The sequence below is a fragment of the Neopelma chrysocephalum genome, unplaced genomic scaffold, assembly GCF_003984885.1.
Source record: "Neopelma chrysocephalum unplaced genomic scaffold, ASM398488v2 Primary Assembly neopelma1_63, whole genome shotgun sequence".
Lineage (NCBI taxonomy): Eukaryota > Metazoa > Chordata > Aves > Passeriformes > Pipridae > Neopelma > Neopelma chrysocephalum.
In genome coordinates, this window is record NW_020897720.1 from 5,674,241 (window position 1) to 5,696,049 (window position 21,809).

Sequence of the window (21,809 nt, forward strand, 5' to 3'; positions counted from 1 at the left end):
CACAATCAAGTTGTTACTTGCTCCATGAAAACTTACCTGGAAAAGTGACGTTTGATGATGAATGAATAACCAGATGAATGAGTAACTGGGGCGGGGGGAGGGAATGAGCTTTAAAATTGTCTTGTGTTTGAAGTAAGAGAAAGAAATGGTTCTTTAATGGGATTCTATAGTTAGAAACATGAACTTCAGTATCTGGGAAATAGTTCAGATATTTCATCTGCCAGTTCCTAACCAAGGTTATGGAATTTTAACATATAATAAAGATAAATTTATTTGAACAATAATTAAAAAAAATGGTTTTCATTAAGCAAATACATAAACTGAAGTTGCACAGGAAGGTAACACTAAAAATTCATGTTTTCATTGAAGGTTTAAGTGAATTGTGTTCTCTTATTGAAATCTTACGTGTTTCGTTGCTGGTTTTTTTTACAGATGATCAGTAGAATTGAATATGTGCACACAAAGAATTTTATACACAGAGACATTAAACCAGATAACTTCCTAATGGGTATTGGGCGTCACTGTAATAAGGTTAGTCTAAAGCTCTTTGTTTAAAAATCCAAAGGGAATGCCTGTGTGATTTGATTCAAGCTGCACAACTTTTGTAAAACTGATTGCTAAAACTGATGTTTTGGATGCTAAACCACAGTTCTTTGAGGTGAGAACTTGGTTTTTTTGGTGCCCACTTCTAAATGCAGTGGCATACACATGTGGGTCTCACTCATCTAGATGATTTCTAGACTTGCAACAAGATTGTAAACTAACCCTATAGAATACTTAGCTACTCCTATCACTGCTGGAGTTTTGTTATTGAGATGACTGTTGTAATAGAATTTTTTTCCTCATTGATAAAGTCAAATCTTATCTTTGGCTTTGGGCCTGACTTCCTGGGATGAAAACAATTTGTGCCAACGTGGGAACTCCTGACCCACCAGTCATCAAGGCATTAAATCTTGCAGTGACAGACCGGTAAAGAGAACACTTCGTCCATCAGAATTGTGGATAAGATTAAGACTCAACATTTAGATGCCTTTATAAATAAAAGAAATTATGCAAATATGTTGATGAAAAACTGTTAAGCTCTAAAATACTTGAATGTGTTGTACGACAAACTTTTTTTCTATTTACTTTGTGGGGAAAAAAAGCTGGGGGGGCGGGCTGAGGTTGTTGCATTTTTTGGGCTGGGTAAACATAGTCAGAGGTGCATGTTTCCTGTTGAAAATCTTACATAGAGGACAACTTTTTATTTTTAGTTTTCTTGAGTGAAATATGCTTAACCCTGCAATTGATATGTCGAGCTCGGGCAGACAGGCAGCATTGGCAATGCATTAAGCATGCTACTGAATAGCAATTAACTTCAGGACAAATGTATGTGATCAAGCTGTTTATTGGAAGCAAGATTCCCACTTATCTTCTCTATATGCCATCTGAGAATGTCTCATCTCTTTAGGCACTACTAGTATTAAAAATGTTTACCTTTGTTTGCCTGTATGAATGCCAACTTCAGGGCCATGAACATTAGAAGGGGAAAGCTTGAATAACATGAGATAACAGCTTTTGTCTGAAGAGGTGCAATGCACTGAGTGTTTAGATACAACCATTGTTGGAAAAGTTTGTAATTCCAGCTGAAGGACAGTCTTTATGTAATCTTGTTGCTGTTAAACTTTGCTTGTTCCCAAGTTTCATACTTTCACTCTGTACAGCTCTATTTTTCTCTGCTGTGTTGAGCAGTTAGGCTCCTTAGTTTTCTGGCATGACTTATAGTATAACTTGAAAACTTTTATTTTTGTTTTTTCCTAGTTTTCTGATTTCCAATTATTCTTTTTTGGGCCATTTTTGTATACTTTTGCACAGTCATGCTAGGTTGGCATTGCTGCACTGTAGTTCATCTTCGTGTGGATTAATGGCCTAGAAATTGCTGCTGTGCTTACTTTAGAGGAGGAACACATTAGATTTGCATCAACTGAAACAAAATACAAAATTGCCTGTAAACCATTATATTTTTTCCCCATTAGTAACTTAGTTAGAGAGTCACACAATGATATGGTGGTAAAACACTAACTGTGGGCATAGGCTTCATTTATGTTTTAGGGGGTTAGAAATTAGGGAGATAGTTCCTGATCCAAGTGCAAATTGATAGTTTAACAGAGCAAAATGAGGAATAGGTTACTTCAGTTTGGAATCAAGTGCTTTATCTAAGAAACACTTGCCACCATATAGTATTTAATGTTTCTTTTTCTAACTAAGTGCAGTTTTGGGGTTTTTAGAGATGACTATACACAGTTTAAAGAAAATCAGCCACAAAGTCTAGAATAGCATGGTAATCTTGTTCCAGTAGCTTCCTGTCAGTTATATTTTTAAAAAATTAAATTGTTTTTTTTCCAAATTCTAATTTGGTGACTGGGAGAAATTTTGCTCCCACCTTAAAAGATGAATTTCTAGCTCTGCTAGTAATAAGCCCTGCATGCTTATGAAAGTAAACTTTAAGGTGACTAAATGCCTTCTACCTCTTCCTTACTGAAGATTTACTTTTTCTAAATGTCTTTTGGGGGAAGGGCAGTTTGTGGAACCAAAGGCTGCTTTTGTAAGCAAAACTTTAATTTCCTTTTTTAATAGAGCCAAATGTCACCATTGCTATCCCTGGTCAAGGCAGTGCCATTTTGGAGCGGCTCACAGTTGAAATTTACCTTGTCACATCTTTCAAATTTTCTCCTTGGAAAAAAAAATAAAATAATGATAATAAAAAAAAGATGGAAATATACATAGTTTTTTTGAAAACTACAGTGCTTGGTGGAAGAAGGATGGCATTTGGCTACCCTGTTCTTTCTCGAACGCCTCGGTGTTGCCTGTCTGCGCCGGCCAATGTTGCAATGTAAGCAATACTGTTTGATGCACTGCCACCCTCTATTGTTTGTTCAGTGTTTAGAATCTCCAGTGGGGAAGAGGAAAAGAAGCATGACTGTTAGTACTTCTCAGGACCCATCTTTCTCAGGATTAAACCAGGTCTGAACTGTCTCCTATTCCAACCTCAACCCCAAATTCATGTGCTTTATTTTGGTTTTGGTTTTTTTTTCATTTTTTTTTGTTTTGGTTTTTGTTTTTCTGGAGAATGTAGATCTTGCAAAAGCACCTCTTATGTTGGCATTATTCAGACATACTTGGCAAACATGTAACATTACTAAGATGTTTCCCTGTGGCGCTTGTTTAAATTGTGGAATTGTTTCTGAACTTTGATAGGGCTAAATGTACGTGCTTGATTTCAGGTGCAGGTTTGATTTTTGGCCTTTAAAACTCAAAGGCAATCTACTGAATGTGCTGAAGGATAGACATGCCACCCTGGTGAAATATCAGGGCTCCTACTTGCCTTCCCGAAGGGTTCCTGCAATGTCTGTGGATGCACGTGGAGAAGTTCTGTTATTGCTTCGGCCAGACTCCTTCCTGTACAGTGTTTGTTCAAAATCTCCCCAAATGTGTAATGAAGACTAATATTTTCCTCCCTTGTGCTTCTAAAATGAAACTACTCCAACAAGTTGTGTCTTAAAGAAGCATGAGCTTATCTTATGGTGTTAAATGTGGTATTCCTTCTCTTTAAGAGAAGATGAATTGGAGAGAAAGGAAGACATACGCCAGTTGGTAGCAGGACAGCTGGAAATTGCTGAATATGAATCATAGCTGAGGAGTTTGGCCATAGAATTGTTCCATAGCTTTCCACAGTAGTCTCCATGGATTAAATCCCAGGCAGATAGCTGCTGTACACAAGCTGACAGCCTTCTGTTGTCTGCTTCTGAAACTTTCTTATCAGAGGCAGAGACTTTGATCTACTTCTCTAGTTGCTCTTGGCAAAAATTGTGCCCTACTTCTCCAGTTTCCTGCTGATAGTGCAACAAACAGAGTTAAGGTGGTATGAGGTTATCTGTGGGAATACGTCTGTTCCTGCTGACTGGCATCGGGATGTTCTGTGCTCCTCCAAACTGGGCTGTGTCTTCTGACTTAATTCTTACTCCTTTGCCTTCCACCCATCTAGAGGGAAATCCAGAATCATATTAAGCAAGGGAACAGATTAAACCTCCCCAGGGAAATTGGTGCTGTAAAATAATACCCAGTTATTTGACTCACATAAACCAGGTCTGTGTTCTGGACCAAATCAGTAAATAAGGGATTGCGTCTGAGCTCAGGCTTTGCTTCTACGGAAGTCACATTTGCAGCGTTGTAATCACATGAAGCTTTGCACTGTCTGCTTTGGGAGTTCCGTATCAAGTATTTCTTGGTATATCAAATCATTTCCTGGTAGCTCAAGAACATGTCCATGCTCACCTGTAGTGGCAGCTGTGACGGGTGCAACAAAGCCAAGACCCCCACTTGGCTGAGCTGTCTGAGCAGTGTAGTTGTTCAAAAAACTTGGGTTTATGGCCTCTCGCTCAAAGCGTTCTGGGCTTCCAAGGTACTTGCACCGGAACAGCACAGGTAGAACTGCTGTGCCTTGCGTTTTCATATAAATCATGGCAAGACTTCAACCCCAGATTTTCTGCTCCAACACCAGTAGTTAAGGTTTTTAGCTTCTCTTCTCCCTGTCTAGACTACTATCTTCTTACACCAGAATTCTAAAACATAGCTACTGTGCAATTCAGAAACTTTCAGTCTTTCAGTATCTTGGATAGTTCTGTGTTGAGTGTCACTTTATAATTCACAGCACTTCCAGTGTGCCAGAGTGACTCTTTGTTGCAGCCTTGGTACACCTGCATATAGTCTCCAGTTTGCTTTTAAAGCTGCATCTTCTGTTCTCTAATCAGCTTTAAGCTGATACTGAGTTGCTTTTTACTGAGACTATCGAACCTTAAATGTCTTCTTTCCATCACATCCTTCCCTCACTCAAGTTACTTTTGCAGCATTCATCAATCTGTAGGGATTGTAGTCCTTGATCCTGTAGCATTAATCCAGACTTGGATTCAGGAGCTCATGATGTGTAACTTGAAGACTAATGCTAGAGTTTGAAATGTTCCTTAGGTACTTCTGCCTTAGCTTTTTTTTTGCCTAGTCCTGAAATCTTGTGAGAAGGTACTGTCTGGATTACCATTTTATGTGGGCTGGCTGTCAGCTCACTGATAGCACACACTCAGGTGTTGCTAAATATCAAATCATTGGGCAAGCTTGGTTATTAGAAACCCAGATTGGCTTCAATTATGAGGCTTCAGCTTCCTGGCTGTTACAAAATCATTAGTGACTGTCATGCTGCTGTGATAGTGTCTTGGCAGTCTTACTGAGCAAAGAGCTGAGAGCAAGATGTCTTGTTTGCTGTTGAAGGTTTTGACCTTGGTGCTCTGCAAAATGGTCACTGTTCCTTGAGACAGAAGGTTGCAGGATGTGCATCATGTGCATTAAGCTGCTGAGCTGCCATTAACTCTGTGTGTGTGACCTGCTCCAGTGCCAGTGGGGTTCCTGGTGTGCTTTCACCGTGCCAGTTCCTTCCTCAGCTGTGCACTGTAGTCATCGAGCTCATGTGATAGGAACTGCAATAGTAATATAAAATAGTTGTAGAACTAAGCTGCAGATGCTGAGTGGCACAATCTAATCTATTCCAGTGGATTGAGAAAAGGCTTGAACTAATTCACTATTAAGTTTTTAACTGACTAGTTAAAGCTGGTTGCGCCTCTGCACTGTTACTTTGCTTCTTTTAACTGTAGGCTGTTACATTGTCTGGGTGTCTTAAAATGTAGCTAATGCCCACTGAAAGAAATTGGGAATTTCTTGAATTGTATAGGAATATAACCTATTTTCATTTTTCTTTAAGTTATTCCTTATTGACTTTGGTTTGGCCAAAAAGTACCGGGACAACAGGACAAGGCAACACATACCATACAGAGAAGACAAAAATCTCACTGGCACAGCTCGATACGCCAGCATCAATGCGCATCTTGGCATTGAGCAGAGGTGAGTGCAGTGTTCATGCTGTGCTTTGGAGGCTGCAAGGTGATCTCTGTAAGCTTCTCAAGTGTCTGAACTAATTCTATATAAATAAGTGTATCCACCCTTTTGCAAGTGTTTTTCTTTTTGGCTGCCTGTGCAAGAGTAGGGGAAAAATCCAAGCACCTAATTTGCTTCTTGAAGAGACTATGTCTCGCAGACATGAGGTGGATGTTGTGCATACTGTTTTGACTTTTTAAAGGCTAAGGCATACTTTGATGTGGATATGTTGGAGGACCTTCACAAAGGTGCACTTTGCTGATGTGTTGGTACCTGTTGACACCACTGTTGCCTGGCTTGAGATGGCTTTCTTTAACTAGAGTGTTCTAAAGCTGATGTCCTGTTTTCTCACTCTCTTCAAGTCAGTTAACAATTATTTCTCCTTTTGCCTGCAAGCAAGACTTAAATATCTCCATTCATGCTGTATTTTAGTTTCTGGTATAGTCATAGTCATGTATCTGTATGTATGTATACATGTGTGTGTGTATATATATATTTGAGCTTTGCTTAATCATAAACACGTTTTTACATCTAGATAAAAAAACATACTGCTCCTACGGTATCCCAGCAGTGGTTCAGTGGAGAGAGCACTCTGAGTTGGTTGGAAGTGTTAGGTACTCAAGAGATATTAAAGGGATGGCTCTCTTCTCTTTCTTACCTACGTGCCTAAATATTCTAATATAAAAGTGTAATAGTGTGGCTTTACCACATGGTGCTGAGGTCACTTGGTTGGATAAAATTTCATGAATGTCTGTGACTCTGACCTTCATTTTAATCAAGATGGGCACAACAGAAATTCTAGTGGTCAACTTCAACAGAACATGCAACCTACAAATACTTGGTGCTTTAAAATGTTCTGTGTTCTTCTTTGCTTTAATTTCCTTAAGGGTATTTTATTGCCTGTCAGTGTCATTATTTAAGCCTACTTGACATGTGGGTCAAGGAGAGTAAATGACAGGTGTAATTTCTGAAGTAAGTGCATTTCATAGATCCCAAACAGCTCTGGTAAGGGAATAGCTGTGCAAGCACCTGAGACTGAAGGAGGGATTTGCAAAGGATTGTTGCTTTTGAATTTAATTGGAGTCTTACAGCATATCTGCTGGTAATGGGAAATCTGTTATGATTAGAAACGTAGCTTGGTACGTGCTAAAAGCTGCTAAACTGTCTAGATCAAGCCAGTGGTGAGACAAGTAATAAATTCCTGCAATCAGGAGAAACCAGTTCTGAAGTTTATGGCAGAATATTACAGCTGTTAGTCCTGTGCTTTTATCTGTTGCAGAACATGTTTTCCTGTAGGTAGTGATGGCTGTGCTCAGGGAACTGTTTGCAATGTTATCCATTTTAGTAATGGAGAGTGTTATCCTGTTTTCCAAAGCCTGAAAATCACTTTTATCAGTATATGCTCAAATGTAATGTACCCCTTAGTGATGTGCAAAACTAAATGTTTCCTATAACAGAATCATGACATTAAACCTTGAAACAATGAGCTGGATGGGGGATGGAAACTATTCATGCCTTTGTTTCTGAATTTATCACTGCCTTCTAAGGAAACGTAATTTTATGTTGTGGCCCCATACAGGTTCCCTGAATCCTGTTGATGATTAAAATCTGCAATTCTAACAGAATTAGCAAGTTTTGCAGGCTGGAGTTTGTGGTCTCAGTATAATTTTTCGTCCCTCTGTCTTTGTCTGTGGTTTCATGTTGCAGCTGAGATGATCTCAGAGCGAGCTGCTGTCGAGAGGAGAGAACCAATCCTCTCTTCCCTGACCCATTAGTGCTTTTCTGGCCTTGTGATAAAAGCTTGAGAGAGCCAAGGTGATCTTCTTCTGGGATAGTTTCCTGAACTCATTCCCCAAAGGGTTGGAGAGTTGACTCACCATTTAAATCCTTTTATTGCAGATCTGGATGGCAGAGCAGCAGCAATATCCACCAGCTTCTCTCCATAAGGGAGCTGGGAGGAGAAAAATAAGTTATGTTTCTGTCTCATGTTAAATAGATGTCAGCTGCAGAGGGGCAGTCAGGAGGAATCTGATTTTACCACAGCTGGGAAGAGGCAACTTTGCCAAGAGGAAAAAAATCATGGAGTGTGTTTTCCACTTCAGTGAACTGTACTAGTCTTAGCACTCATGAAAGCTGTGTAGCAAAGTACAATGGCATTCACAGGGCTGACGTGGGGATCTGGAGCATGTGCAGAAAACATTTGAAGCCTTTACATGAGAGTTGGTGTGCAAGTTCTCAGTGAAGTCTGTGGATGTGTCACTTTGGAGTTCTCCAACTGCCCCAAAACAGGCCTCTTATGGGAAGAAAGCAGAGGCACCTCTCAGATTGATGCATGCACTTTCAATATTGCTTGGTTTTTTTTAAAAAAACCAGAGACAATTCAGAGTTTTTTCACAGAAATGAAGGAAGGAGCTGTGCCCTTTTGGGGCTGGATGTTCAGAATTGATCCCAGACTGAGACAAGGTTCAGGGAAAAATCTTCATTAAGGAAGTAATGCATTCCATGGTTCCTACAAGAAGAACTTCCATTTCTATCCAAGCTACTTTATAAAGCAGGAAAGACATTTAATGTTTCTTTTTCTTTATTTTTCCAAAGTTTTTCTTTCCCAAATTAATGTAACTGCAGATGGAAAGAACACACAATACTTACTGAGTATTCCTTGCTTGAAAAATGAATAGGATCCCCTTCTGCTGGGGAAGACTTTTTACAGTGGAATCGCGAGCACATCAGTGCTTTAGCTGTACTAGAAAGAGACCTTTGCATCAAAGCTTAGATTTTATCCCTCAGTTATTTTTTAATTTAAATTTTTGAATGCTTGCACTATGTGGAATAAAGTGTGAAATGCCAGAATTTGTAATTCATTGTGTTTTTCCTCTCTCCTGCAGTCGTCGGGATGACATGGAGTCTCTAGGCTATGTATTGATGTACTTTAACAGAACCAGTCTGCCTTGGCAAGGGTTAAAGGTAGGTTGTGTTGCTTTTTTTTCTCCCCCCACCCTGCCTTTTTGATTTTTTTTTTTTTCATGTTTGGGTACCATGCTTCTGTCTGCTGATCAGGATAGGTGGGTTTATATAATGTTTAGCTTCAGTTATACAAAGCAGCTTTTCCCAAAGCATGATATTTATAGAATGTGGATTCTGCCTCTTGCGCAGCAGGCAAAATGTGTATTGTTTGATTGTCTCAAAATTTATGCTAAACAATGGCTTACGTCATCCTTGCCAATTATTATTGTCCTGTTGTAGTCTGAGGCCCTTCTGGGAAATAGAAAATAACATTTGTTAGTGGCTTTTTGAATTACTGTAGAGAGCATGGAAATAATCTCTTGCCTGGCAAGTTCAGCCTCAGTGGTATCTTCAGTCCAGGTTATGGCACCACTGAGTGATTATTGGCTGCAACAGGCTTGTTCCAGTATTTCCATGTATGGGAGCCAACTATAAGCATGGCAGATATTTCTGTTACATAGACTTCAGTGATTTATTTCCTTGTTTTAATTGTTTTTTTTCCTCCATATGAGAGTTTTGTAACTCCAGTGGTGTTGCAGCTGCAAGTTTTCTAAAAAGGCAGCAGCTTGTGAGACACTGGAACTCTTCAGCTGCAAATGAATGTAACGGGTGCTTACTGAAACACCAGGCAACCCTGAATGGGGCACTGAGTGGGAATTAATACAAATTTGGCAAATGTAAATGCAAGTCTGGTCTGTTTAATGGACAAAAGCAGCAGCTAGAACTACACGAGCTGTGCCATGTGATGGAAGCATTAGACTGCGACAAATGGTATTAAACTGTGTCCAAATCTTAATACCAGATTGACCTTCATTCTCTTTGCAATAAGTGTGTGGGACTTGGAGATTTCACATAAAATACTTATGGTTGACCAAAGGATTTTTGTCATTTTTTTTTTTTACTGCTGTCCTTGTTAATCCAGTGTTGCACAATATCTCTTATATTGTGACCTACATGTTCCACAGGCTGCAACAAAGAAGCAAAAGTATGAAAAGATTAGTGAAAAGAAAATGTCCACTCCTGTTGAGGTTTTGTGTAAGGTAAGAGTTTCCAAGTGATGTCATACTGTGAAATGGAAATTCCTTTCTTGTTTGTTTTGTTGTTTGTGGATTTTTTCTAAACTAAAGCCAAAGTATTAGATAGTCTCATGTGGCATTTGCTGCTGAATAATATTCTCTGGCAGGCACTGGGTGCCTTGTGTTTGGCCACCCAGCTAGACTGTGAATATGTGTAACGGGGCAGGCATTTGCTGCCACTTCTTGGCGTAGTTCGTGCCACCATCATTCAGGTCTTGCTGACTGTTGGCTGTGCAAGCTCTCCAGCTCTCTTAAGTCAGGCTTGTTCAGTTCTTCAACTTCTACAGTGGAAGCTTTACGTGTAGAACTACATAAATAACCAAGGTGGAGCTGTCTGGCTTGCCCACATACACTTGTTTCTGCCTCAAGATTGTTCATATTGTCTACTCTAACTCAGGTAGAGGCTGTAGTGGAATTGGATGCAAGTGAGCTTTTAGAGCCCTGCTGCAGAATGATGTTTTTCCAGTATTGTCCTTTGGGTCTTAAGATTTCTCTTGCACTGTGACAGCTACATGCTTGTTAACAAAGGTCCTTGAGAACATGAGGTAGTTTCTGCACATCAAACAGCAGCACCAGGGATTGCACTTCCTACTTCTGCACATATCTATACCCTTAGTCTGACAGTATCTTTTTCAAAGTGTTGAACTGTTCATAGAATCATAGAATGGTTTGGGTTGGAAGGCACCTTAAAGATCACTTTCTTCCACCCCACTGCTGGGACAGGGACACCTTCTACTAGGCCAGGTTGTTCTAAGCCCCCTGTAAACTGGCCTTAAACGCTTCCAGGGATGCTATACCCTATATTTTCTTTACATCCTATTACCTGTTTTCAGGTAGGCTTTAATATAGCATTAAATATATAAAAATATAAGACAGGAAATCTTTGAAAGAGGTTTTCATGATTTAAGTTTTCACACTTAGTGCCATTAACTGATCTTGCCTCTAGTATGCTCAGGTAGATTATCAAGGAAACAACTGGAATCTCTTAAGAGACAATTACCTCTTATTAATTTTAGAGACTTTGTTAACAAGAACGAGGTTTAATTAGGATGAACCAAGTACTTTATAAGTAAGTATGTTGAAGGTTTTGGTAGCAGAGAAGTTGTGATTGCAAAACGTGCATCAGGTAACAATTCTGGGGAAAGAATGTGTACCTGGGGGTCTTGCTGATCAAATCCACTTTCTGAAATACAGAATTAAATTAATAACTAGGGGCAAAGTGGTATTAATTTACAAATCTTCAGCCAGTTTTTCTCTGCTATTATAGAAAGAAGCACATCTTTTTGCCTTCTTATAGGGTTGTTAGAAGCTTTTTGCTGCAAGCCATGGCTTGATTAACACTGTTGATTTACAGGGATTCCCTGCAGAATTTGCCATGTATCTGAACTACTGTCGTGGCCTGCGCTTTGAAGAGGCACCAGATTACATGTATCTGAGGCAATTATTCCGTATTCTTTTCAGGTCAGTCTCAAGGTGGAAAAGTACAGAAATTTGTCAGGGCTTTAATAGTTGGGAACTGCTCTGTGGGACTTGCACTGTAGAGAGCAGCTCTTGTATGTGTGTAGTGTAGGGAGTTCTTCTGGTCCTTTCTTTCAGAGTTTGAAAAGCTGTTTAAATGACCCGAAAAATATGTTCAATGTTAAATATTCAATGTTAAACATAAAGGAAAAAGATTCTCTGGGTTTTGCATTGTGTGATGTAACCACTAATGGTAGAGGGTTGAGCCCATGCTTTAAATTCTGTTGCAAGTAGCTTTAAAAATTGACCCCTTGTAAAAGTTTGAAGGTTTTTATGTTTGGAAATTGGTGGTGGGACTAGCAGTGGTGCCCAGGAGATGGATTTCAGTGGAGAGGAATAGTGCTGCTTCATTGAGCTTGTTAGAGCAACCAGAACATAAACTCAGCCTTATGGAGTGAAGAGCGTCTGTCAAAAGAAGAGCTGGTACTGATCTCTCGAGTCTCCCTCTAGGTGTCTGGAATCCAAAGCAATTTCTATTCAGTGATGTACAATACTGCAGTCTCTCCTTAAAATTACATATATTAAAAAGCTCAGAAACTCAGTGCAGGCAGTGGGTAAGGTGGGTTGGAAGTGCTGCTTCCATAAGTGCAGACCTTTGTGTAACCAGTGAGGAAACGCTACTGGATGGTTTTCGGTCTTACTGCAAGAATCCCTTTAAGTTAGTAATACTTAGCATTTCTATACCATTCATAATCTCTAAAGCAGCTTATAGAAGGAGTTATCCTCTAGTTCTGGTATTTCAGGGAAGGCTTGGTATTAGCAATAGGAAGCCATGATGTGTTACAGTAAAATATTTCCCTCTTTTTTAGGACCTTGAACCACCAATATGACTACACATTCGACTGGACAATGTTAAAGCAGAAAGCAGCACAGCAGGCAGCCTCTTCCAGTGGGCAGGGGCAGCAGGCCCAAACCCCCACAGGCAAGCAAACTGACAAATCCAAGAGTAACATGAAAGGTTAGTAGCCAAGAACCAAGTGACGTTACAGGAAAAAAAAAATTACACTAATTTGGACAATGTCGGCAATTTAAGTGTTAGATCAAGGAGGTGGTTTAAAACATATATTTGGCTGTTAAATTAAAAAGCAAAACCAAAAGACGTCCTTGGAGAATTTGACTACTAACTTTATACCAAAATGTCCTTGTTATTCATATCATTTCTTCTGGGGATGTTGGGTCATTTTAACCACTGCATCTTTTGCTCCCGCATTAACCACTTTCCAAAAACAAGAAACTGACTTGGTGTTGGGAATGTGACATTTTAATTTATTTTTATTTATATATACATATATATATTTATATATATATATAAATATATAATGCAATCCAAAATCCTAGACCTAACACTTCTTAAGGGATAATTCTCATTAACTAGGCAAGGATCTAGAGACTTTGGGTTCTGCTCTGTGGCAGCTGGTATAGTGCTGTGGGTTTGCTTCTGTTCTGTATGCATCAAACATGGGAAACAGAAAATTGTGAGTGATCTGGCTTCCTCCAGTGGGTTTACATTGAGACATTTGGTCCAGAGTTAAAAGCAGGGACCAGTGAGCTCAAAATGTCTTGCCTAAATCAAGCAGTAACCCCAAGCTGCTGTCGACTGCCAAGTCACAATTTTCTGAGGTATCTGGGTGCTCTGGGGTGGGGCTTCAGGTTTCTTGATGATTTGAAATGTTTCTAGGTTATGGTTTCAAAGGGAAATGTTGTGACATGTTCGGGATGTAATTGTGTAATAACTGAAAACTGAGTTCTGAAAAGGCACACACAATTTTTTTCCACACGGTCTAGAAGCTTTTAAAATACTTTTTTTTGTGATGTAAATCTGCTAGTGCTGGTAAATCACTGGGATGAAACTGCCACAGCTAGTGACTGCTACAGTCTTATAATGAAACCAATTCCTCAAGCTGAGCTATGGATAAAATTAAAGCTAACGAGATTGTACGAGTGAGACTAGAAAACCAAGGTCTAAATTCTATACTGAGGTATTGCTAGTACTTGCTGCTCTTCAGTACATCTTGTCTATCATATTTATATATATAAAATTATATATTCAGCTAACATGACAGAGTTGGAAGTCAAAGAAACGCAGAAGTGTTTACAATAAACTTATCAAAACATTGTTTTTCATGTATTGTGGCAGCATTCAAACCTTACCAGGTGTCTTTAGTCAAAATAGCTATCCAAAAATGTAACACTTGGTTCAGAAAAAAATGAAGTAGTAAAATATCTGCTGCTCTTCCCGAGGTCAAAAAAAAATAAAAAAAAATTTCGTAGGCTGCATTAAATGTCAGACTTTCAGCGTAAAGAGTCCAGGTTGTTTGGCTGCAGCTGACAGGTGTTCCAGCACTGAAGGCTGTAAACCAGTTCCTTCAGCTGAAACACCAGGATGTAGCAGACTGGGTGATTAAGCATCTGGGCTTAGGTTGCTTGCTGCAATACAGAAGCTCTGACTGAAGTCCAGAACACAGCCCAATTTCGGGTGTGGAGAGGTTGGCTGTTAGAGCAGAAGATAATCTGAGAAAAAATGCACATTCTTCACAACAGCTCGAGCTTAAAGTGAAGGGCTTGCAGGAGGTGATGATCTGTAAGTGGAAGCTGCCCTGAAAATGAAGTTGAGCGCTCGTGAAATACTGTTTCGCTCACGTATTCTGAGGTTTAATGTGCTGCTCTCCTGGCTCAGGCTGTCTCTGACCAAGTGCTGTGTGTAAGTGCAAGGTCATTAAATGATTATCTGCCTCCGCCTTGTAGTGGTGCTTTGGTGCCAGAGTGCAAAGCTGAGCTGACTGACAGGCAGGAGGAACAGGGAAGCTGCCTTGCCATGGAGCCTTAGAGACCTTTTCTGTTTCCTCATGGACATTCCTTATCGCACTGTCCTTTGGGAACGAGACCCATTGCTGTAGCTATGGTGAAGTTCCTGGGTTTGTAACAGAATTTCATTGGCTCTTGCGTGGAGTAGCAGCCTTTTAAGGGTATTTCTCCTTTTTTCCTCCCCATCCTGAATAAAACCTTGTGACCTTCAAATCGATCAAGCTGTAATGTCAGCAAAGCATTAAAGTATCGCTTGGCAGACATCTGAAGACTTCTCTTCAGATGCTTAATCTCCTCATCAAAGTAAAGATTCCAGATTTCTAAAATCCTACATGCCATTTTGTGTGGAATGTTGTCTATTAAGGAAGACTGTTTTGAACCCAAAAAACCTAAGCTTACGGAGGAATCTGCATGGCTTTTGTGTTCCTATCACATTGGAGATTAATGAAATACCTGGTTATTTTCCAGAGTTCAGTTAAATTCTCTTTTAGTTGCTGTAGCAAAGCCTGCGTGGAAGTGACTTAAAAGGCCTTCATGGTGTCAGATTCTACCCCTCTGATAACCAAATCCAGTTCAACAAGAGTCCTAGAAATAGCAATTTACAGATGCATTTTTTTATAAAGTGCAAGTACTATTCAAGATGTGCATCTGGGAATGGTGGGCAGACAATCTCCAGATGTTTACTCATTTGCAGGTACTTCTGGCTTCCTTAACTCAGGTCCATGTTAAATAATTTCTGAGTCCTGTAGGTTATTCAGGATGAATACTCTGTCTGGTTCCAGAGTAACCTGTTCTGTCCATGGCCTTTTTTCTCTTCTGTTTTTTTTCCCTGTCCCTCTCTGGAACTCTGTGCAGTGTCTTTTGTAACAGCAAGATCAGCTGGTTTTGAACTTGGGAGAGGTGAGCTGTTTGAATAGACTCAGCTTCTTTGCTGACTCAAAGAAGTTTGACTCTTGCTCTCTTGACAGCGTTGTTCAGGTGTGATTTGTAACAGTGCTTACAGTCAGCTTTCCTCAATCATAAAACTGACTCAGGCAGTCAATCTGCAGGATAAAGTCTGCCAGTTCCATTGTGAGAGGTGTTTTTAGTTTGTGTCAGTGGAGAGTTCTGTGAGCCCGTCATTAACATTCGCTGGACGCCCGTGGTCGTGGCAGGATTTCTCAGCACAGACTGTTAGTTCTCTGCTTGAGAATTAGCCAGTTGACAACTAAATATTTTTCACTGCACTGCTTGTCTAGAGAAACAGAATAGACAAAGCTTGAGAGCTTCAAGTTGAGGAGCTTGTTAGGGTATGACAGGACAGTTGCTTTTCCCCATCGATCAGATCTGCAGCTCTGATGATAATAAATCAATTTGAGTATCCCTCACGTAGCACAGAGATTATCAAAGTTTTGGGTAACAGCCCAGAGAGGGACAAGGAGTGATGAATGTGCAGGTTTGAGCTGGCCCTGTACGTAGTGAAGATCTGTTAAAGAGATGCCAACAAACTCTTCAGCACGTTCTTCATACCAGCAGTGATCCATGTACTCCACGAGCGTCTCTATTTCATATGACAGCTGTGGTTGGGCTGTGTCTTAACAGGACTTGGAAGGGATATTGTGAGTTGATTCCAGTTCCCTGTTACTTTCTCTAGCTGTAGATGGATGTTCTCTTGCCTGTAATACCTTGGATTTGAGGTATTCTAACAAATAGCAGCATATAGTTTGTTAGCACATCCTTTGTCCTCAGGTTCAGGGTCCCATTTTTCATTTGAAACGTTCATGTTTCTAAAGCAATGAGTTGATCTGTTTCTTCCCACACTCCTCCTTTGTTGACTTAGTTTTGGCTGCTTGGATGGAGAAAGTGGTTCAAATGATGAATCAGTGTTCGCTGCTGAGCACACTAAATGGAAAAACAGCGTAACTCTTGGTTGTATGCATCGAGTAAGGGTTAGGGAACTAAGGAATCTCTGGGGTTTCCATGTGAATTTGCAGTCAAATGGGAATGGCTGTCTTAATTCTGGTGCAGGATTTTTTTCTTTATGACTACTGCTGGATCAAGAGAATTGTCCTTCAGTGCATTAAGATTCAAACAAAGCTATTGAACCTCTTCTAAATGACCTGTAGCCTGTTCTGGAAGAGTTAAAGCTCTTTTCTGAGTGCTGTCCAGATACATTTGGGATAGAATGTCAGGCTATTAAGACTTGTTTGCACTTGCTTCTCTCTGGATGACAGCACAAGCTATAGCTGAGGTCAGCTTTGTCTGTATTTCACTGTGAAGAGATTTCTGTTGCAAAAACTCGAGCTGTTGCTCAGCTGAATTCATCCGTGGACAGACCATCCTTTTTGGAGGGCATCCAGAACGGAAACTCGCTTGGCAAAGTGATCTTCGGTTGAGACTCCTGTTACCTCTGTAAAGCACAGTTCTGCCACCTGAGTCACCAGGAATGAGCACCAAGGGAAGACTGGCTTAGCTTGCAGTAACTGGTTCTTGGAGATTGGTGTGTATTCCTTCACTCTCCGTATCCCACAATGTCTCGAATTTGTCATTTGGAATGCTGAACATTAAGAGAATTGTTCTTGATGCCCCACCTACCCTGTCATGTGAGTTTTCACTGTGTCCTTCCAAGGACAGAGGTGTGCTGGGTCCCTGGTCACTGTCACAGGTTCTGGCTTCTGTTTCATCTGCCCAGAGAATGGTGCATGGGGGCATGTGGTGACACCAGTTACTGTAAGGTAAGTCATTCCCGTGCCTCTCCCTTCTGTCTGTGTGACGGTGCCGTGCTGTGTCTCTGAAGAGCACACTGCAGTCAGATGACAGTTTGACATTCAGGGATATAAACATGAGACACTGCAGACAAGTAGAAAACAATCCTATGAAATTACATCCTGTTTCCTAGTGGCAATAACACGTCTTGTTTTCAAACTGTTGGTCTGAATTCCCACTTGAGGAATGTGGCATCCAGCTGGTGCATAAGCCCGTTTTCCAGTGCCAGCAGTAGGTGTGACCGAGAGGTGCTTGTTTGAAAGGGTGTTGGTAAACATCATTACCTACGGAAATGGACGCCAGGAACTCTGCAATTTCAAGATGGAGCAGCATTTTCCCCTTTGAATGACCATAACTGATGTTTAATTCTCCTGCTGTGAAGGCTGTTTCTCGTTTTCATCCCGTATCAGTAAGTTGCCCTTGTCTTTATCTTGCAGGTTTCTGAGCATGGCGAGGATGGGACAAAGCAGAGCAGATTGGAGCAGGACTTGTCACTCCCCAAATCCTAGAAATTTTAGTTCATACGTACACTTGCCAGTGGCTGTGGGCAACCATTTACTTGGTGTAAAGAACTTAATATCAGTATAAACTGGCTCTGGGCAGTGTCAGTGATGCTGCACTTTGAGTTGTAGCAGCTGTAATTGTGAATATTACTGAGATAGTGAAACATGGTGTCCAGTTTTCTATTGCATTTTTTTCAAGTGGAAAAGTTAACTAATGGTTGACACACAAGTGGAGAAAATTGTGCATATGCCAATTTTTGTTACCTTTTTACTTTGAACTACACTGCTTATGAGATCTCATTGTTTTGGAAGAATGGCATGAACAGTCTTCGGCAACAGTTGTGATAATTGTAAATGCTCACAATTGTGCACTCTTTTCTGGTTATTCCTCCCTGGGTTTTGAAAGTTGTACACTTAAAACATTCTTAAAGTTGTTGGCTTCTATGTGCAACATACCAAGCCAGCTGACATGGTAGTAACCAAAGATTCCAGTTTTTAAGCATATGAAAGACTCTGCCTGCTTACCTGTGCTAGAAATAACAGCATCTAAAGTGAAGACTTAAGAGAAACTTAGCGACTACTAGATAATCTTTAGGACTCTGCATTAACTCTATAATGTTCTTGGTAAAAGGAAAAAACAGCATATTTGTCACGAAATTTAGTTAACATCTTACAACTGAACCTGTATGTAAGTTGCTTAGATAAATGTAATCACTGTAAACATCTATATGATCTGGGATTTTGTTTTTATTTTGAAGCGGGAGCTTTTTTGTTTACAAGTTCATTAAAAACTAAAAAAACTGTTTCTGTAAGGAAATGAAATTTTTTTAATTTGCCTTGTTAATTCAGTTTAAGAAATTTACATTACCCTGTTTTTAAAGCAAGTTTTGAGGCCATTTGTTAAGCAAAAGAAGTCATATTTCTTTCTAAATCATTTTAGATTTAGTGTTGTAACTCTTCCTCATTTTGTTTTTAAATAAATTTTGTATTTTTTCCTTGAGGGGGAAGGGGCAGTCTTGCATTTTTATAACTTGTTGTTTGAGACCAGCCCTCTATTCTAAGATTGGATTTTTTTAAAATGAAGTGGCATCTTTTGCAGCCCCGGGATTGGCAGCCTCCAAGCATCGCCATGTCATGCATCGGCTGGACTGACTTGTGATTGCTAGTTTTGAGAAAAATTTGAATGGTTTGAAAATATGGATGGTTTTAAACCAAGGCATTTTCTTTCAAGTTCTTGTGAAGTGGATATGACCAGATTTACTCTTGTTCTTGGGGGCAGCCTCGCACCATGCAGAGTTCACATTGGTTACTGCCCCAGGCTGTCTTCCTTCTCACTCCTATTCTAGCCCAGCTGAAAGAAAGAAATACTTTTATTGCTGGTAATTCTTTAACAGTGTAATTTATTCCTTTATAGCATGTCAGAATAAATTAAAAAAATGTCTGAAAATGATGCTGCCAGATGCCTATTGTGTAAATGTTGTTTGTATGTTTGCTTTTTAGACAGTTTTCATGCATGTAGCAGAGTTCCTGCTCACAGTTCATATTTTTACTGTTTGAAAAGATCTTTCTTTCATTTTGGAAACCATTTCTTCAGGATCTTAACACACTGTGCACTCTCAACCATCCCAGAGTGGTGATCTGGATCAAGGTTCCCTGTGGTCACTGTGTGCTTCCTTTAGGAGAAGGAGGTGCCCTCAGATGTGAAACTTTAGGTGGAGAACATTATGTGCTAATAAACATTTGTATAGATAATCTGAGAGCAGAGGGAGGCAGAGAGTCTGCCAGGCTTCAGAGATGTCTCTGCACACTTGGGAACTTCGGAGGCACAGTGGGCTCTGTGTTACCTGGAAGGTGGAAGAAGAAATGTAGCTTGTTCCCCTGGCTAGGATGGTTTTCTAGGCTGAGTACAGCCCCATCCAAATAAGGATGACTTTCAAGCAATGCCTCCTATAACAACTGGTATGTTTCTAAGAACTGGTATCTGGAGTACTCTGTGATGTCCTTATCCATGATTGCTGCTGTCTAGGCAACATGTCTGACAACACGCCTTGGCAGGAGGGGAAGAAGCTTCAATGAAATGCCTTCTTGGCAGCGGAGTGGCTGCTTGGAATTATTTTGGCATCACTTTTCTTGCTTTGACATAAGATACTTAAAAGTTGGAGAAAATCACTTGGTTTCAGGAGAATAAATAATTTTCTCTGTCCGCTAAATTTGCTCATGACTCTGAGGAGGATTTTAGAAACAAAACTCCCCTTGATGAGCTCTATAAGCAAGATTATTCAGTCTACTTGGGGTGTCAAAATGCCTTGGTCTGTAGTTCTTGGAGCTGCAAGTCCTGTGGGAGGAGTGTGAAGTCCAGTTTGCCTTTCAGATGTTAGTAGAGTTTACTTCTGCACAGAAGTGTGGGCTTAGTGTCAGCTGTTGTGTTTTGCAGCAACAGCCTGTGCCAGATGTTGTGAGTGGTGAATGAGATGCCCACCTTCCTTAAAGAGACACTGTGGTACCAAACACCCATTTGCTGTGTGTTCTCTGGTTTGTCACAAAGACTTCAACCTGAAAGCATTAAAAACTATGTGGATCTTGACTCCTGGTCGCAGCTCTGCAAAGGTTTGGTGTTGGGAGGTTTACCTGCAAAGTGAAAAACTTCTGCAAGCAGTCACAGGCCCGTTACAAGGAATTATCGTTGGAACAGAGGCTGTAAAGCAAAGAACTGCGTCCTCGTGCTCCCTGGAAAGTGCCAGAATTTGGGTAATGACATTAGGCTGTGACAACAGGTTCTGAGTCATCTCACTAAGCTGCGTACGGGGTTTCAAAGCAATTTATTAACCTCCTTATACCAACTCGGAGAGGCTTCCTAAGGCCACCTTTTAAAGGATTGCTTAATTGGGAGCACGGAGTGCCCATGTGCAGCTTACTGGTTCATTATTTTTAACCTATTTAAGCCATTCCTTGTTAGAAGCAATTGAGAGCCTTTTTCTCTTCTCCCATAAAGGCTCTGAAAAGAACAGGTTGCTCTGGGTCTCAGTTATTAGTAATGGCACTCTCTTCCTTGCCTGCTGTTCTGTGTGGTGTTGGTAACAAGTGACAAACTCACGCCCTGGCTGTTGAAAACACTAGATGTGTTTCTGGTAGGTCTCAAGTCTGTCCAGTGTGTGCCACCCTAAGTTTTGGGGAGTTTTTTTGGCTAATTTCTATGGAATTCTGTCTGTCTGGGAGTTATTTTTCAAGCTTAACTGTTGCCTTGCTCTGCTCTTGCAGTGTTGTGCCTCTTCTGTCTGTTGGCTTTTTCATGTGTGTTACTTGTTGGGAACTTGGTGCTTTGTGCTGTGATTTTCCTGCAATGGACTGTGGCAGAGGTGGAGTTGCTTCAGTCGTAGGAGCAGGAGCTTGGGCTGGATGCCTCCCTGCAGTCCTTTCCATCTGGATTTTTTCTGTGATCCCGAGTTGGCTTTTTGCATAAGGCTTTAATTTCTCTTGACAGAGTTCTCCAATTTAGAAGATTTGTTGCTTAGCCAGCTCCGTCAGCCCCATCTGCTCCTGACTTAATTGCAGTGAAATCATCATGATTTCATATCAGCTTGATGTCATAATACACGTTTGTGAGCAGGGCAGGCTCCAGACAAAAAGGAAAAGTGGGCTGGTTGGAAGAGCTGTCTGCTCCGAGCACTAATGCCTCTGGAAAGATGCGGTGAGGGATGACACAGAGGAAGTGCCCACCCTCCTAATAGAGCCTGAGTGGAAGGACTGTGTCCGTGGTGTGTTCTAATGTGGAAATGGTTCTTAATGTAATCCTTGTTAGCCAGGGCTAAACAGGAAGGGGGGGAGGGCGGTACCGGGTCTGTCTGTGAAGAATTGAGATTGAAGGTTGTGCTGGGACACAGGTCCTTCGTCCTTCCTAGCTGCGTTAATGACGCCTTTCAGAACAGACCCAGGGCTGCGTCCCTGTTTTTAAATGAACCACAGTGGGCTCAGCTGCTTTGCAAAGCTTAGTACCAAAGGTGTAAAATTGACTAAATTAAGGTGCAAACTTGACTTTTTGCATTATGTGATATGACTATTGCTAGTGCTGAATTTTGGTAGCTAGAAAGGGGGAGAAGCCGGGGAGTATTCCTGCACTGGACTCGAGGGATTGGGTTTGTAAGCATTTCTGTCCATAAATAACTGTGAAGGTGTGACGTAGCTCCTTTCTCAGAGAACA

General features: G+C 40.6%; 2 protein-coding genes across 9 annotated transcripts in view; both read left to right on the top strand.

Moving 5' to 3' along the window:
- Positions 1-21,809, top strand: part of CSNK1A1 (casein kinase 1 alpha 1) — a 36,502-nt gene that overhangs the window by 14,360 nt on the left and 333 nt on the right. Inside the window, exons 4-11 of one of the 8 annotated variants that reach the window (XM_027682323.1) lie at positions 433-531; positions 2,920-3,003; positions 5,789-5,928; positions 8,847-8,925; positions 9,930-10,004; positions 11,395-11,501; positions 12,368-12,516; positions 17,546-19,061. In XM_027682323.1, the coding sequence (XP_027538124.1) occupies positions 433-531; positions 2,920-3,003; positions 5,789-5,928; positions 8,847-8,925; positions 9,930-10,004; positions 11,395-11,501; positions 12,368-12,516; positions 17,546-17,553 (741 nt within the window). In that variant the 3' untranslated portion in view covers positions 17,554-19,061. Of the gene's footprint in view, positions 1-432; positions 532-2,919; positions 3,004-5,788; positions 5,929-8,846; positions 8,926-9,929; positions 10,005-11,394; positions 11,502-12,367; positions 12,522-17,545; positions 19,062-21,809 lie in introns of those variants that run through there. The other 7 variants (XM_027682326.1, XM_027682320.1, XM_027682321.1 and 4 more) reach the window with 7 other exon arrangements.
- Positions 12,525-21,809, top strand: part of IL17B (interleukin 17B) — a 39,860-nt gene continuing 30,575 nt past the window's right edge. Inside the window, exon 1 of the mRNA XM_027682329.1 lies at positions 12,525-17,517. Coding sequence (XP_027538130.1) covers positions 17,467-17,517 — 51 coding nt within the window. The 5' untranslated portion in view covers positions 12,525-17,466. The remainder of the gene's footprint in view (positions 17,518-21,809) is intronic.